At 37.8% G+C, this 17,487-nt stretch overlaps 1 protein-coding gene across 1 annotated transcript in view; it reads right to left on the bottom strand.

Annotated features, from left to right (window-relative positions):
- Window positions 1-418: 418 nt before the first annotated feature.
- rtn4rl1a (reticulon 4 receptor-like 1a) overlaps window positions 419-17,487 on the bottom strand; it is a 116,633-nt gene continuing 99,564 nt past the window's right edge. The window contains exons 2-3 of the mRNA XM_073830227.1: window positions 7,928-8,379; window positions 419-4,114 (exon numbers count right to left, since the gene is read on the bottom strand). Coding sequence (XP_073686328.1) covers window positions 3,233-4,114; window positions 7,928-8,379 — 1,334 coding nt within the window. The 3' untranslated portion in view covers window positions 419-3,232. The remainder of the gene's footprint in view (window positions 4,115-7,927; window positions 8,380-17,487) is intronic.

Consider the following 17,487-nt stretch of genomic DNA (forward strand, 5'->3'; position numbering starts at 1 on the left):
TTTCCATTTCAGATCAGTTACTATACATAGCAACAGTGTGAACAGACTTTATCTGTCTGGGTGACAGAATTCCCCCTCAGGGTTCAATAAAATATGTCTGTCTGTTGAAAGGAGATGTCCTGCAAATCCCTGAAGAAATTATGCTTGAAATATGTATCTGTTCAATTATTTCCACTGTGTGTCTGTGAATAGGTAAAATATATGCAATTGAGAAAGCACTATATCTCGCCTGCCTTTTATAATCAGAATTTAAATCAACCCAGCGATTTAATGTGAAATATTATGAAATGTCTCTGCAGTAACTTGGTCTGGGCCAGAAAATGAAAAGCTCTGTCTTGTGTGATCATTTCCCTGGTTAAACAGCATCTGATTTCTACTTTATTCTGTTTTCAAGCAGAATGCAAACAGAGGCATCAGCGTGAGACCACATTTCTCTTTAATGTTCTTTAGAAACAGCTTTTGAGTCTGGTGGTGTTTCATAACAGACAGAAAGTTTGAGTTATGAAAAAGGGAGGAAGGAGGATGAAGGACAGACTGAGGAATACGAGGAAGGTGTTAGTATGGTGCACTCGTATGTTCAAAATTGCAGTTTGACAACAATGTACAAAGAAAAAGTACATGAATATAAAATAACTTCCTCCGACAATGTCATACACATAGTCTTTTGTCAATAAGTGACATATATTCAACAAATAAATGTTCACATTGGACATGTCATAATATTCTCAGTTCACTTTTGTAGAAAGGTAGAGAGTCTTTGAGGAGGGACAAGGTAGAGGTGGGGAAAGTGCTATCACCCCACCTGTCCAGAAGGGGGCTCTGTGACTTTTTTCCATTGACTCTCAGCTTTAGGATCCCAATACAGACATGTGTTTGGCTCAAGAGCAGCAGGGGTCAGAGACGTGAGTGACAGACAAGTTTGTCTATGGCTTGGCAAGGATTAATCTGGATTGTAAGGATTATTACCTCAGAATTTGCGCTGACTTTCTGTATTGAGCTGTTGAGTTTGTACTCCAAAAAACATGGACGAGAATTGGCATTTTTGGTCATTGGGTTCCCTCTGGAGTTTCTAATAGGTTTTTCAATTTTGGTAAAATAAAGTAAAATAAGGCATGTGGTTAACATTATTTTACACATTTGTAACTTTTGCTAACAAATGGCTACATAAGGATTGGAGAGATTGTTTTCGAGCATAAAATAGTTACTCTTATTTAGCAATAGGGTTTGGTCAATTACCCGGATGTGCGGCCATATTAGCGATACTCTGATGTAAATAACAGCATGAATTGCATGGTTAATGTACTACTGAATACTTTGTTCTGCTAATTTATGCTGTCTAAACCACAGAAAAAGCTGCTAAATCATATGGAAAAGGACTTAGTAAGCAGGAAAGGGTTGCAATATTTTTGACAAACTAAAGTTAATAGGTGGTAAAGATACAGTAGCAGTATTAAATAAGATATTAGCCTAATATTTCACCTACCTGACCGGAAATGATAAGAACAAACATGAATGTTGTCAAGATTCTTGTCCTGTAAATCCTGGTTCAGTTTGGGCAACCACAAATGCCTTTTGTTCCTCAGACAATTTTTTGTACTCTTCTCCTTGATTTGTTATAACTTTTGGCAGTCTGTAGTACTCCAAATGTGTTTCCCAGTCCGACCGATTAGTAGAGCCCAAAACATGTCAATAATTGATCATTTTCAGCAGCAATAATCAGTAAAATATTCAAGTTTCATTCGGTTCAGTGGCACTATTTACTTATTAACTTACTTATTAACTTATACTTATTACTTATTTTATTTTCAGAACTTTGCCTGCACACTCGCTTATGATCCTAATAAATCCTCCTGTTAGATTTAATGTTAAACTATAACATTTCTGTAATCAACCAAACTCTCTCTATATATAATTATTTTTTATAATAATGACATGTGTAGTTTGTAAATCTTATAATATATGCAGATGCACAGTGTTTGCACTTTACTTCATTAGTGTTATTTATAATGTCAAGAAAGTCTAACTGTTTGAGGTGTTTTTCTTTCTCCAAAGTGGTTTAAATCAATAATCGTTAAAAACCCTTAAGAACTTCCTGAGGGAACCTATGGCAAATTAGCCTTCCAGGTTAGCCTCGACATTTGCGACTAAACAGCTGTTTCTCTCCCTTTGCGAAATCGTTCATTTTCCCAAACTGTGCCGTGTGCCGATATTAATGTAGTGTTGGTGTTGTTTCCCTTCAAGGTTAGCACATTATTGCAGCTGAGCAACAGATAACGCATGATGCTTTTTGCATGAGCTCCACTTGACCTTTTCATGTCTTAATAACTTTTGCCTGCCGGTTTTTATGCAAAATACTATCTTAAGGGCACAATCAACAAATAACAACACACAAACCCACAGCCATCCCACAATGCTTTATAAACTCTACTTTTTCCTTACTGACCTTGCCAGCATAGCAGCTTCAGAACAGTAGAACTTGAGCTCTAATTCACACTGCGACAGCAACTTTTGATTTTGTTGGATTAACCCGTTTCAATGTGTGAATATTGCAACTGCAATAATATTTCTTATATGTTTAAAAAAACAAAACTCATAACTAACCCAATTGCTCTCTTGTGTGCTTGGCTTTCATTTTTATGTTGTCAGGTGCTAAAGGTGTTAACAACAACCCTCCCACAGAAACCGCTGAGATGTTAACAGGTTAGCGAAGCAGCCCCTGTGTACATTTGTGTAAATGGTTGGTTTATGTATTTCGTTCACACTTTTCCCTCCCGCTGGGCCGCAGCCTGTGTGCAGGTCGAAGGTTAGGACAGGGATTCGGAGGTTTTAATGGCGGTGAGCTTGAACACAATGAGCTGCTAATTATTCTGCAGAGGTGTGATGTACAACTGAATGTAGTTAACAAATGCAGTTGGGTTTTTTTTAGTTATCAAAGCTGCCCTGGTCTATCAGGAGCAACAGGAAATAGTGATAATCGAGGAGTAGTCCATTTAGTGTCCCGTCTACCAAATCCCAGAGTTTTTTCCCATCTCCGGTTTTAATTCCAGGCCCGCTACTTCACACAAGTCCTCTGTCCCTTGAAAGGGGCTCACTGACGTACACAAACACGCGCACACACACACACACACACACACACACACACACACACGCACGCACACTGAAGTGTAGGAGCCAGAGTGGACAGAGGGCTGAGTTTGTTCGGTAAAACCATTAGTAGAGGCTTCCACAAGGTTCAGCGGAAAATAAGGGCAGTGAGACAGACCAATAAGCAAAGAGGGATGATGAAACAAGGTGCCAAGAGAGACGCCGCCCTGCTGTTTGCTCTTTGCACGCCACTAGGAGGACCCACCGAAGTCCGTGGGATGCATTTGTTCTTTCGTCTCGGTTTTGACGGGTCATATTTGTCGTCCGATTCCTTGTTGGCTAACTCTTTTAGGTTATACACCTCGTTCTGCCCATTGCCCTTGCGGCTGCGATGCCTCGTGCAGTTCCTGTTGCGTCCCAACTTGGGTGGTCGAGGGAGCGGTGATGGGGAGGTGGGATAGTATTGATCCTGATGTGGCAGATGAGGATGATGATGATGATTGCGTGATCGATGATGGTGATCTTTTTTCAGCGACACCCCTACGTCCCCTTGGCTGGATTTGCTCTGGTGTAGCGACTCCGAGCCCGTACAAGAAGGCAGCTCTTCTTTCGTCAACCGTTTCAGATCTTTCCCCGCCAGTTCCGGCGGAGCCACACATATTAATGAGGAGGTGGAGCCACGGAAGCGTCGCAGCCAATCCCAGAGCGGCACAGCCTTGCAGTCGCACTCCCAAGGGTTGTCGTTGAGCCGCAGATACTCCAGCGCCGGGAGCTGAGCCAAGCTTTCAGATGGGAGTTCTGGTAAGGAGTTGTTGAACAGGTAGAGAGTCGTCAGGCGCCGCAGGTCGTGGAAAGCCTGTTTGTGAACCCACTGGAGTCGGTTTTGATGGAGCAGCAAGCGATCGAGGGCCCCCAGGCCACGGAAAGTGTTCTGGTGGAGGCTCCAAAGCCGATTTCCATGCAGAAATAAATGGCTCAGATTCAGAAGATCAATGAACATGTCATCCTCAAGAAACTCCAGCTGGTTGTTCTGTAGAACGGCAGATAAACGCCAACAGTCAGTAACAGGCACAGAAAAAAAAACGAGTCACAGATATGAATATCCAAAGTGACAGTGTTATTGTTTTTGTCTTTTGATGAAATGTCCTGGCAAATTTAGTTAATATTTCATCATGTTGTATGGATTCATTTTAGCTTGTTTTACTCTGAGTGAAATGATGTTGCGACAAAACAGCTCAATCAGCTTAAATAACTATGATTGGATCATTTGAATGAGAAAACATTATTAATATATTACAGTAGATTAGTTTTCCTTATCATTTTTTTTTTGTCTTATTGTCTGAGAAATAAAAAAAAAATGCTGATAAGGTTAAACTGCAGAACATGTTCAAGGAAAGAACCAAATCAAATCATGCGAATGCTTTTGTGTCCTTATCATAAGGGCAGTTCAAAGATGAATCATAAAATTGGAAGACCTTGGATATTCATACTGGACCATATTAGATATTAGATTTTCCCTTTTTCTCTGTATATTTCTTTCATAAGAATCTTTTCGAAAGTTCTGCGTGCCTTCAATACATTGTATTATTAAGACCCGATATGTTGAAGGCAAATATATTTATAGACAGTATGCAAACTCCTAACCTCTGCATTGGTATTAATGATGAATAGGCATGCGTGATTGTGCAGGATTTGCAAAGATTGGCATGAGAGTGATTTATATTATGTGTATTTTATTTAACTGGTTATTAGCAATATCGAAGCCATTGGCATGTGTGTGCCAAACTACCTCTCAGAGTAATCCATCCACATCAGTGCATCTCTTTTATCAGGTTATGAGCTATATGGCATGTTGAGACTATGTCTACATTAATCTGAATACATTTGAAAACTGTTTTTGTTTTAACATGCTCTCCGTCCCCATTAGCATTTTTAAACTAAAACGTTCTTATTTCTCATTTTAAAAAAGCTTCATTTTCATCAACAAAAATGCCATCTTAAAGTGGATGGGTGGCCAGAACGGAGAGAAAAAAGATACGTTTTCAAACAAAAAAGTATTAGTATTAGTATTAGTATTAGTGTGGAAAAGGCCATTTCAAACAGCTACATTTTTGCCAACAAAAACGCCATCTCAGTGTGGACGGAGGACCAAAAGGGAGAAAAAAGTATGAATAATGTATTAATGTGAACAAAGTGTTTTCAAACAGCTATGTTTTCTTTAATAAAATGCTGTCTTAGTATGCATGGAAGGACAAAACAGAGAAAAAAAGATGTCAAATGAAAATGCATTGGTGTGGACAAGGCGTTTTTAAAAGTTTCAAAAACGCTGTCTCAGTGTTGATGGAAGACCAAAACAGAGAAAAATATGTGTTTCAAACTTAAATGTATTAGTGTGGACAAAGTGTTTTCAAAAAGCTTAATTTTCATAATCAAAAACAGTGTCTCAGTGTGGACAAAAGGCCAAAATGAAGAGAAAAAGATGCATTTTCAAACACAAATGTTTTAGTCTGGACAAGGTGTTTTCAAAAAGCTTAGTTTTCATCAACAAAAATGCTGTCTTGGTCCTAGACGGAAGACCAAAACAGAGAGAAAAAGTTTCAAACTAAAATCTATTCGTGTAGACAACGTGTTTTCAAAAAGCTTCATTTTCGTCAACAAAAATGTTGTCTTAATGTGGATGGAAGGGTAAAACGAAAAGAAAAAACTGTGTTTTCAAACAAAAATGTTTTAGTGTGGACAAGGTGCTTTCAAAAAGCTTAATTTCAACAAAAATGTCATTTCAATGTAGACAGAAGGCCAAAATGTGTTTTCAAATGAAAATGTATTAATATGGTATATACACATTTTGAATTATGTTTTTATTATTTTATCCCGTTATTGCACTATAACCTTTTTTAAATGAACTACAATAGCCATAATCGTATATGACTTATATGAATATATGACTAGCCTTATAAAACATCATGAAAGGTCAGAAACGCTTAACCTTAAACATAAATCAAATTCCAAGAGCTATGTGTCCGTAATGTTCTTTGCACCTGAAGAGTGTGCTTCCTTTTTTGACATTTTCATTAGAACGAAATATTGTCTCTGGTCATGGTTTTAGTGCAGCACTTTTTGCTGCCAAGGCTGATATTGAACATTTTAAGCAGATCTTATCTGGATTTATTTGGCAAGTCAGATGATTCCTAAGCAACAGTTCAAACCGGGAGCACTGCCAGTCTAAAAAAAGTATATCCATTCAATAAGGGCACTTGTGCTTTCTTTAAAATGGTATTGTATCCAGTCAGATTTTCTAAAGTCAGCACAACCATGCCTAGCCAAGCGTCTTTTAAATTCACACTCAATTTAGCTGAGGACAACCTAAATATGATACTGTATATTTATACACACACATACAGTCAAGCCCAAAATTATTCATACCCCTGGCAAATTCTGACTTGAACTTACTTTTATTCAGCGAGCAAGTTTTTTTAGAAACGGAAAAGACACAGGCTTCTTCTCCCAAAAGATAAGATGATGTACTGTACAAGAGGCATCATTGTGGAAAAAAATATTTCTCAGCTTTTAAACAAAAAGTGGCATGTCCAAAATTATTCATACCCTTTGCAAACTGTCACAGTCTATGGAAAAGTCCAAAGTTCTATACCATTCCAAATAGTCCAAGTTGTTCTAAAGCATTCCAGTTACTCTGATTCATTGGGATTTCATGACCCTGATTCATGCATTGTGGCTGTTCACAAGTCAGGAAAGGGCCATAAGACCATATCTAAATGTTTTGAAGTTCCAGTGGCTATAGTGCAAAGTATTATAAAAAAAAAAAAAAATACAAGACGTTCCGCACTGTGAAAAATCTCAGAGGACGTGGTCGGAAGCCAAAAGTGACACCTGTGCTGGCCAGGAGAACAGTGAGAGAGTTAAAAAAAAAAAAAAAAAATCTAAGGATCACCACCAAGGCCATCCTGATGAATCTGGGCTCTGCTGGTGGCAACATCTCAAGGCAGACAGTCCAATGGACACTGCACACCACTGTGTTTCACGGACACAGACCAAAAAGGACGCCACTTGTCCAGACAAGGCACACAAAAGCCCGCTTGGCCTTTGCAAATGCTCATCTGGACAAAGAAGACTTCTGGTCTTCTGATTTATGGTCAGATAAAACAAATATTGAATTGTTTGGCCACAATGGTGTAGCCTTCATTTGGTGTAAAAAAAGAAGCCTTCAACCCTAACAACACCATCCCCACTATCAAACATGGTGGTGGGAACCTAAAGTTTTGGGGGGTGTTTTTCAGCTGGTGGACCAGGGAACCTAATCACAGTAAACGGCACCAGGAAAAAGGAGCAATACATCAAAATTCTCAACAACAACATCAGGCATTCTGTGGAGAAACTTGGCCTTGAGCACCAGTGGACATTTCAGCACAACAACATCCCAAAACACACAGCAAAAGTGGTAAAAAAAAAATGGTTAGCAGACAAAAATATTAACGGTTTGCAGTGGCCCAGCCAGAGTCCTGACTTAAATCCAATTGAGAATCTGTGGAGGGAGCTAAAGATCAGGGTGATGGCAAGGAGACCCTCCAACCTGAAAGAGTTGGAGCTCATCGCTTTTCACAATGATGCCTCTTGTACATTGTCTTATTATCTTTTGGGAGAAGTCTGTGTCATCATAACTCAGGGGTATGAATAATTTCAGGCTTGACTGTATATATACAGTATCAGCTATTCCTTGTTATTGTTTTGCATGTACAGTATATGAGTACCACATATGGCACCTGTTTGTCAAGCTCCCAAACTATTTTTCCAAATGTTGGCAAAACTTTCAGAACATGATGCTCACCTGTAAATAGAGGTACTGCAGGTTGTGCAGCCCCTCGAATAAGCCAGCGGGCAGAGTGATTAGGCCACAGTGGTAGAGGTGCAGAGCATGGAGTCGAGTCAGGCCCTGAAAAGTGTCAGAAGCCAGAGAGCGGAGGTGTTTGTTGTCCCCCAGGTCAAGCTCCTCTAGGCGGGTGAAGCCCATGAATGTTGAGGGCTGGATGTATGAGATATTGTTGGAGTAGAGCCAAAGCATGACAGTGGTGGGGCTGAAATGGCCCTGCAGCAGTCGCTGTATCTTGTTGTTCTGCAGAAAGACGCGCTCACTCTCGGCCGGGATTTCCTCTGGAACCACCAGGAAGTTGTGAGCCTGGCAGCTCACCGTGCTGGGAGAGTCGTAGCAGATGCAGTGACGGGGACACCCCTGGGTCAACTCTAAACCACACAGCACCAGGAGAAACTCCAGACCACAGCCTATGGAAAGACAGGTAAGAAAAAGAACATGAAATGTAAGTTTCAATAGTAAAATAGACCATTTTTGACCATTTTAGTGTGGTCTATGCAGGTTCATGCTGTTCCAGCTGATGGATCTTCAGCGAATCTCAGCTGGTTGTCTTTGCTAGTCAAAATAAAGAAGCCGGATGAGGAGACCGGCATTACAAAACACAACATATGCTGGTAAGCTGCTATTTTCTGTAAAGCTATTTTATAAAAACAGTATTTGTGTAACCCAGGGGTACAGAAATACTACTGTATGTGTATGTATCTTTTTATTTGGTTGTCAATTTTAGTAATAATTTAAAAAGTCAAGATCCAGAATGAATACAGATGGGAAATGTGAGTGTAAAAAAAACTTTTACATGATTTAAGATAATTTGAAATCATGGGCTTGTAAAATAAATATCAGTGTATATATACAAATCATAATGCAAATCACTGATTTTGTCAAAAGATCTGAGATTGCTTTACTTCTCTAGAATATTTTACAGACTACCAGTCTGTAAAATGTCTGTAAATACATAAAATTAATACAGCAGGATGCATTCAAATAATTAAAAGTGTCAATAAGGACATTAGTAATGTTGTTTTTTTTACTTTCCATTCATCAAAGAATCCTGACAAAAAATGATCACTGTTTCCTCAAAAGTATTAAGCAGCAGGATTGATTTCTACATTAATAAGAAATGTTTCTTGAACAGCAAATCAGTATGTTAGAATGATTTCTGAAGAATCGTGTGACACTAAAGAAATTTAGCTCTGCCACGACAGGAATAAATTAAAAGTATTCAAATAGAAAACAGTTATTTTAAATTGTAATTATATTTCACGGAATTGCATTTTTACTGTATTTTTGTTCAAATGAACGCAGCCTTGGTGAGCAAAAAGACATCTTTCAAAAAATATTAACCTCTTAACTGTCACCCATCCCCTCAGCAGGGTCTAAGACTCCCAAATAGATATTTTACCACTGTTTTGTGTTACAAATTATGTAGGAAACGTAATAGATGAATTTAGAAAGAGTGCACCCCAAAAATCTACATCATAACAGGAATTCTGACCTTTGTCACAAAAAGACTTTCTTGATTGCCTTTTTCCCTATAATGCTTTAGAAATCATAAGAAATTATATATCAATTAAAAACTTAAAATCTTAAAATTCATCCTTTGAAAACCATTTTAAAATCAGACATTAAATTACCATGGAAAATGTACATCAAAATCATTAATTATTATTAAAAAAAAAAGGTTAAGTTTGGATAGTGCTTTTCAAATAGTGTAGTATAAAAACAAATGTAGCACAGTAATTAAAATTCATTAAAAATGTCACTTTCAAGTCTGTTGACCCTTGGTCCAACCTTATTTAACTGTACACCATAGCAGTGAATAGCAGCAGTACAAAAGGAACAAACTCATAAAGAATGTGATGTTTATATCGATACAATTGAAATCCTGCCAAAAAGACATGAAAGAATGTGATATTTATATAGATGCAACCCTGCCTCTATCCATAGCCATCTCTGAATACACCCAACCCACAAGGCTATACTTTAAAAGCAGAAAATCAATGTTAAAGGTTACAGAGGAAATAAATGCATGCACACATGAACTGTGTATGTGTGCGCATGCAAGAGATCAGAATGAAAACCCCTTTGAAAAAAACACCACGCATGTCTGAGGGAGAAAAGGGAGGAATGAGAATAAATGATAAAACCATGAAGATGAGGTTGCGATGAAGGGCGCTGTTGTATAAGTGAACGTTAGTGGCTCGGCATTGATTCGCCTCTTTGATGTCGAATTGAAATGGGAATGAGAGAGAGAGAGGGAGGTTTAGAGGTGCACCGCAGTGGGGAAGAGTTTCGAGGAAGAGACGGAACGTGTGAGTCATTTCAGATGCACAAGAACTAAAAGGATCAGTTCGCTGAGAGAAACGGAGAGAGATTGATATTGACAGAGACAGTGAACTTGTACAGAGAGCTGAGTGATGTGGTGTAATACAGGGTGTTCTGACACTGATATGAAACATTACCATGCTCTCACACATTCAGCAGCAGGAAGCGTGACGGGATACTGCGGGTAGTGTTAAAAAGACAGTTCACCCCAAAATGAAAATTATCTCGTCATTTACTCATCCTCATGTTGCTCTAAATCTGTGTGACTTAATTTAGCTCCCTAATGTTGTTCAGCAAGTATTTTTCTATTTATTTATAAAAAAAAGTCTTTGTTAAAGCGTTACAAGGCGTGAACCAAACCAACCAGGTGTTTAAACAAAATTATTGACAACATCGCTAACTTTGATTTGAAATTGAGACATTTCTCAAAATTTAACAGATTTATCAACAGATTTATTGAAGAAATGGTAGGCCTTTGCGTTGCTTGCTGCAACTGTCTGATTGGTGTAATTTTCTTTACAGCATTATGGGTAATGTAGTTTTATAATGTAGTTTCATAATGTTATTTCCACCTGGAATTTCACTGTTAAATACAGCTATTTTAAAAAATAAGTTGTCAGTTGTCATCAAAAATTGTTCTTTACTTATGGAGCCAAACTGTTGTGCTTTATCATTGTAGACATTGTTCTACATATACTGAGGCTTCCAAACTTGAAAAAGTATTGTAAAATCCTCATAAAATATTTTGTATGCAATAACTGAAGTCTTCTAAAGACAGAGTATCAAAGGCCTTTGCTTTGCTTGCTGCAGCTGATTGGTGTAATTTTCTGTACAGCATCATGGGTAATGTAGTTTTGATGTACAGTCGTGGCCAAAAGTTTTGAGAATTACATAAATATTGGAAATTGGAAAAGTTGCTGCTTAAGTTTTTATAATAGCAATTTGCATATACTCCAGAATGTTATGAAGAGTGATCAGATGAATTGCATAGTCCTTCTTTGCCATGAAAATTAACTTAATCCCGAAAAAAAAACTTTCCACTGCATTTCATTGCTGTCATTTAAAGGACCTGCTGAGATCATTTCAGTAATCGTCTTGTTAACTCAGGTGAGAATGTTGACGAGCACAAGGCTGGAGATCATTATGTCAGGCTGATTGGGTTAGAATGGCAGACTTGACATGTTAAAAGCAGGGTGATGCTTGAAATTGTTCTTCCATTGTTAACCATGGTGACCTGCAAAGAAACGCGTGCAGCAATCATTGCGTTGCATAAAAATGGCTTCACAGGCAAGGATATTGTGGCTACTAAGATTGCACCTAAATCAACAATTTATAGGATCATCAAGAACTTCAAGGAAAGAGGTTCAATTCTTGTTAAGAAGGCTTCAGGGCGTCCAAGAAAGTCCAGTAAGCGCCAGGATCATCTCCTAAAGAGGATTCAGCTGCGGGATCGGAGTGCCACCAGTGCAGAGCTTGCTCAGGAATGGCAGCAGGCAGGTGTGAGTGCATCTGCACGCACAGTGAGGCCAAGACTTTTGGAACATGGCCTGGTGTCAAGAAGGGCAGCAAAGAAGCCACTTCTCTCCAAAAAAAAAACATCAGGGACAGATTGATCTTCTGCAAAAAGTATGGCGAATGGACTGCTGAGGACTGGGGCAAAGTCATATTCTCCGATGAAGCCTCTTTCCGATTGTTTGGGGCATCTGGAAAAAGGCTTGTCCGGAGAAGAAAAGGTGAGCGCTACCATCAGTCCTGTGTCATGCCGACAGTAAAGCATCCTGAGACCATTCATGTGTGGGGTTGCTTCTCATCCAAGGGAGTGGGCTCACTCACAATTTTGCCCAAAAACACAGCCATGAATAAAGAACGGTACCAAAACACCCTCCAACAGCAACTTCTTCCAACAATCCAACAACAGTTTGGTGAAGAACAATGCATTTTCCAGCACGATGGAGCACCGTGCCATAAGTGATAACTAAGTGGCTCGGGGACCAAAACGTTGAAATTTTGGGTCCATGGCCTGGAAACTCCCCAGATCTTAATCCCATTGAGAACTTGTGGTCAATCCTCAAGAGGCGGGTGGACAAACAAAAACCCACTAATTCTGTCAAACTCCAAGAAGTGATTATGAAAGAATGGGTTTCTATCAGTCAGGATTTGGCCCAGAAGTTGATTGAGAGCATGCCCAGTTGAATTGCAGAGGTCCTGAAAAAGAAGGGCCAACACTGCAAATACTGACTCTTTGCATAAATGTCATGTAATTGTCGATAAAAGCCTTTGAAACGTATGCTTGTAATTATATTTCAGTACATCACAGAAACAACTGAAACAAAGATCTAAAAGCAGTTTAGCAGCAAACTTTGTGAAAACTAATATTTGTGTCATTCTCAAAACTTTTGGCCACGACTGTAGTTTCATAATGTTTTCCACCTGGAATTTTACTGTTAAACACAGTTATTTTAAAAATAAGTTGAATTAATGTTAACAGATGTCTTCAACAAAAGCTTATACCAATGATGAACATCTTCAGAGCTTACTGAAGTTCTGTCTATGATGACATTAAAATCTGTTTTCCTTGTGGATAAGTTTTTACTCAGCGAGCCACACTGTTTTATTATTCAAGTCATTATTCTACGAATACAGAGGCTTCTAAGCTTTAAAAAGTATGGTAAAACCCTCATAAAAGTAGTTAATATAATTTGCATGCAATAACCAACATCTTCTGAAGACAAACAGAGTCTCAAACTCAAAAATCAGATAAGCGTGAATCATCCCTGAAATGACTCAGTTAGACCAGTTTTGTAAACTGGATTGACCAATTCATTATGAAGAATGTTGGTGAAATATGGATCTATTCACCTGAAGTCATTGATTGTACCTATACAAACTATTTATTTTAAGTTTATTGGAAAATATGAATATGTTTAACAAATATTTAAGTATTTTGATCGTGTAAGGAAGACTGACATTCGTAGTGCTTCATGGAAGTGGGCGGAGCTCTTTTGGTATTCATTGCTTGCTGCAGCTGTCTGATTGGTGGAATTTACTGTACAGTTTTAATGTAATTTTATAATGTAGTTTCATAATGTTGTTTTTCACCTGGAATTTCACATTTAAACACAGCTGTTTTAAAAATAAGTTTTTATTAATGTTAACAGATGGCTTCATCAAAAACATATTCCATCAATTAACATCTTCAGAGCTTACTGCAGTTCTGTCTTTGATGGTTTATCAGTTGTTAAAAATCTGTTTTCCTATGGAGAAATTTTTACTTGAATTATTATTCTACAAATACTGAGGCTTCTAAGCTTTAAAAAGAATTGTAAAATCATCATAAAAGTAGTTAATATAATGTGTGTGCAATAACTGAAGTCTTCAGAAGACAGAGTCTCAAAGACTAATAATCGTCTTCTACAGAGGGTCGTTAGCCAGAGAACTGAAAAACCGGATCAGCGTGAATCATTCACAAAACAAATCAGTCAGACTAGTTCCACGAACTGGAACTTTCTAAAAATAAGTTAAAGTAATGGTAATTAATGTTAACTCCTTCAACAAAAGCATATACTATCGATACATCTTGAGAGCTTACAACAGTTCTGTCTTTGATGGTTTATCAAATGTTGTTTTCCTATGGAAAAGGTTTTAATTACAGAGCCAACTGTTGCGCTTTATGATTCTAGTCGTTATTGAACGCTGATGCTTCTAAGCTTTAAAAAGTGCCATAAAATCATTCTAATATAATTTTATGCAAGAACTTAAGTCTTCTGAAGCCAAACAAAGTCTCAAAGATTGATAATTGTCTTCTCCAGTGGGCCCTTAACCAGAGAACTCAAAAGTCAGATCAGCGTGAATCATTCACGAAAAAACAATCAGTCAGACCAGTTCTGTGAACTGGATTGACCAATTCATTATGAAGAATCAAAAGAATGATTCGTTCATGAATCAATATCTGTTCTTTGGGTATGGACTGGGGCAGATGTCAAGATTTTTAGTGAATAATGACATAATTTGTTCATTAGTAATTCATTTTAGAATTATTCCAAGTGTTCTGAAGCAATATAATTCATAAAAGCCACATTTATGATACTTTCATAGTGCTTTGGTGTCATTTTTATAGCTTGAAAGCCTCAGTCATCCTTTATTGTAACTGCATGGATAAGTGCAACAAGCTTAAATGTTCATTATTGTCCTTTTGTGTTCAACAGAAGAAACTCAGTCGACTCTGGATCAGTATTAGTGTAAGTAAATCATTTTTGGGGTGAACTATTCTTGTTTAGGAGCACTAGCGACCACCTAGAACAGTCGTCAGGTCATTATATTCTAAATACGACGTACATGATTGTGTTTATTTAAGATTACGCTGATCTCCTCGGTATACACACAATTGACAGATGACCTTTTCCAACCAAGCTTTGCTTCAAATAGCAGCCGATGCCTAATACAGCGTGAAATCACACACAGCTTTGGATGACACATGTAATCCTTTGTATTTAAATGTTTGCATTTCTGTTTGACACCGTGCTGTTTCCGTGACTTTTTCTCTCACAAACATTCACTTCGCTTTATCTTTATTACAGCATTCCAACAACGTCAACAAAATTACACTCTTTGGCCGGTGAAATGAAGTGTATTCTTCTGAAAATGAATGCTGAATACACAGCTCTATTGCTGGCGGTATGAATTGAATTTGTCTGATAGGGTTCTCTTTATTTGATTATGAAAATGGACTCAAGTCAAACCAGCGGGTATTACCATGCTGTATTGCACCTGAATAACTCTTCTAGACAGTGTGTCTCTTTATCTCTTTCATTGTCATTCTATCGGCCTCAAACGCGCCCACACACACACATACTCCAGGTAATGCACAGGAAGGGCCGGCAAGCATGAATACGGTCGTTTAGGAGCTTTAGATTACTAACGCTTAAATAAAAGGTCAAAGCACGTCTTCTTTTACCCCCGAAGCTTCACTTGCAAATGAAAATATGTTTGCGTGTCAGTTCTGCAGGTTACAGAAAGGTTAAACAGCCCTGATTAAGGACCGCCTGACATCTTAGCACCTAATAGCGAGAACTAGCATCCGTTAAATATTGGAAAGATTTCAAACAATTTTAATTTAACCCTCTGGGCAAAGATCATTATTTTACTAGTAATGAAAGCTCAAGATTGGATAGATTTTTCTGACAGCCAGGTAGTTCAGTGTGATTTTTGATGAAAAGCCCTTGATAATAATAGCTGAACATTTTTTTTATGACTATCATTGTATTTTAATTATATGTTATTTACACTAGTTATTTAAAAGGTTTGGGATCAAAGGTTTTTTTTTTTTTTTCAAGAAATTGATGTTTTCATTCAACAGGATATTAAATTGATCAAAAGTGACACTTATGAGACATTTATGTTGTTTCTATTTCAAATAAATGCTTTTCTAAATTCTATTCTATCCATCAAAAATCCTATTTTTCCACACGAACTGCATAACTGTTTTTAACATTGATAAAAGGAAATGTTTCTTGAGCACCAAATCAGCATATTAGAATGATTTCTGAGCGATCATATGACACTAAAGACTGCAAATGTTCAATTATGTGTTTTAATTACACATTTTTAGTGTCTCGAAGTCAAAAATATGTCAGTGTTTCCGAGCATGTTAAATACATCCTTGTTTCACATTGAACAGCACTAATCCACCCTTTAATAACTCCACTGGTTCATTTATTCTTCTTCTTTAATGATCATGTAACTCCATTTCTGTCTCTCTCTCATGTCTTTTAGGCTGGATTTCAATTAGTTTCAAATCTTATCAGGATATTTTAACTGTCAGCACAGTTAATTATGTGACTGTGTGCATTTGTGTACTTGTTTATTGTCTATTGACTTAAATATGCACATGACAAACCGCACACAAAACAGCCCTTTTTATGTATCCATTGTCCTTTGTTCTCATTTCTCATTCGCTCTTCCATAATGACCCTCTTTGACTTTCTCTCTTATCACATAACAGAGGCTGCAGAAATCCCTCCACATTCTGGGAGGCGGAGAAAAACCTTCTGGTCACCTCTCGCACCGTTTCCTTTCTCATTTTCCCCCCTCTGGCGCTCACATTCGGAGCAGAACTCTGGTAGATAATAAGTGCATTAAATATATTATGATGTCTCTTCTCATCAGAAAAGATCCAGCCACTGGGGCCCCTACCAGTTGGGCCCCAGCCGCCAAACTCACTGAGAATGTTTCCTTTTATTTCCACCGAGGATATTTCCTGTCACAGCTGAAATATTGTGTTCATGTAAGCTGAACAAGTAGGCTCATGTGGAGAAAGCTCAACATAATTTAAACACCTGTCAAGTTCTGCATTTTCCACGGCCCTTGCTTGTTCATTTAATAAACATTTTGATTAATCTGATCATGCATTCGGCTACCGTGTACCTCGCAGTATACATTTTTCTCTATACGGTGGACTTCAATGGTGGCCAATGGGTTGAAGGTCCAAATTGCAGTTGCAATGCTCCTCAAAGGATTCCAGCTGAAAAATAAGGGTCTTATTTAGCTAAACAATTGGTCATTTTCTAAAATTAGTAAAAGGTTATATAATTCTTAATCACAAATGCTCATCTTTCACTAGCTCCACTTCACAGATTACATACTCACGTTGGAAAGGTCGTGTGCGACATGGGCCCAAGTACTGACCTAGTGCTGACAAAGCAAAAAAAAAAAAAAAAAAAAGCGCTAAAAAAATTTGTTTTTTTTTTCATACCCTGGCTTTTTGAACCAAAGTACACAGACAAAGAACTAACCACGGGTGGCCTTTCCAACATGATCATGTAATGCATGAAGTTGAGCTACTGCAAGATGAGCATTTATTTTTGTATTTTTTTTTTTTTTTTTTTACAAATGAACGATCGGTTCGCTGGATAAGACCCTTATTCCACGGCTAAAGCACTTTGAAGAGCATTGAAACTACAGTTTGGACCTTCAACCCATTGAATCCCAATAAAGTCTACTATGAGGAGAAAAATCCTGGAATGTTTTACTCAAAAACTTTAATTTCCTTTCGACTGAAGAAAGAAAGACACACATCTTGGATGACAAGGGGCTGAGTAAATTTTCATGAAATTTTATTCTGAAAGTGAACAAATGCTTTAAAGCCGTTGTTTCTGGACAAAATATGAGTGTGTAATACACAATAACGTTTTTTT

Source organism: Garra rufa, chromosome 23 (genome assembly GCF_049309525.1).
Source record: "Garra rufa chromosome 23, GarRuf1.0, whole genome shotgun sequence".
Taxonomy (NCBI): Eukaryota; Metazoa; Chordata; class Actinopteri; order Cypriniformes; family Cyprinidae; genus Garra; species Garra rufa.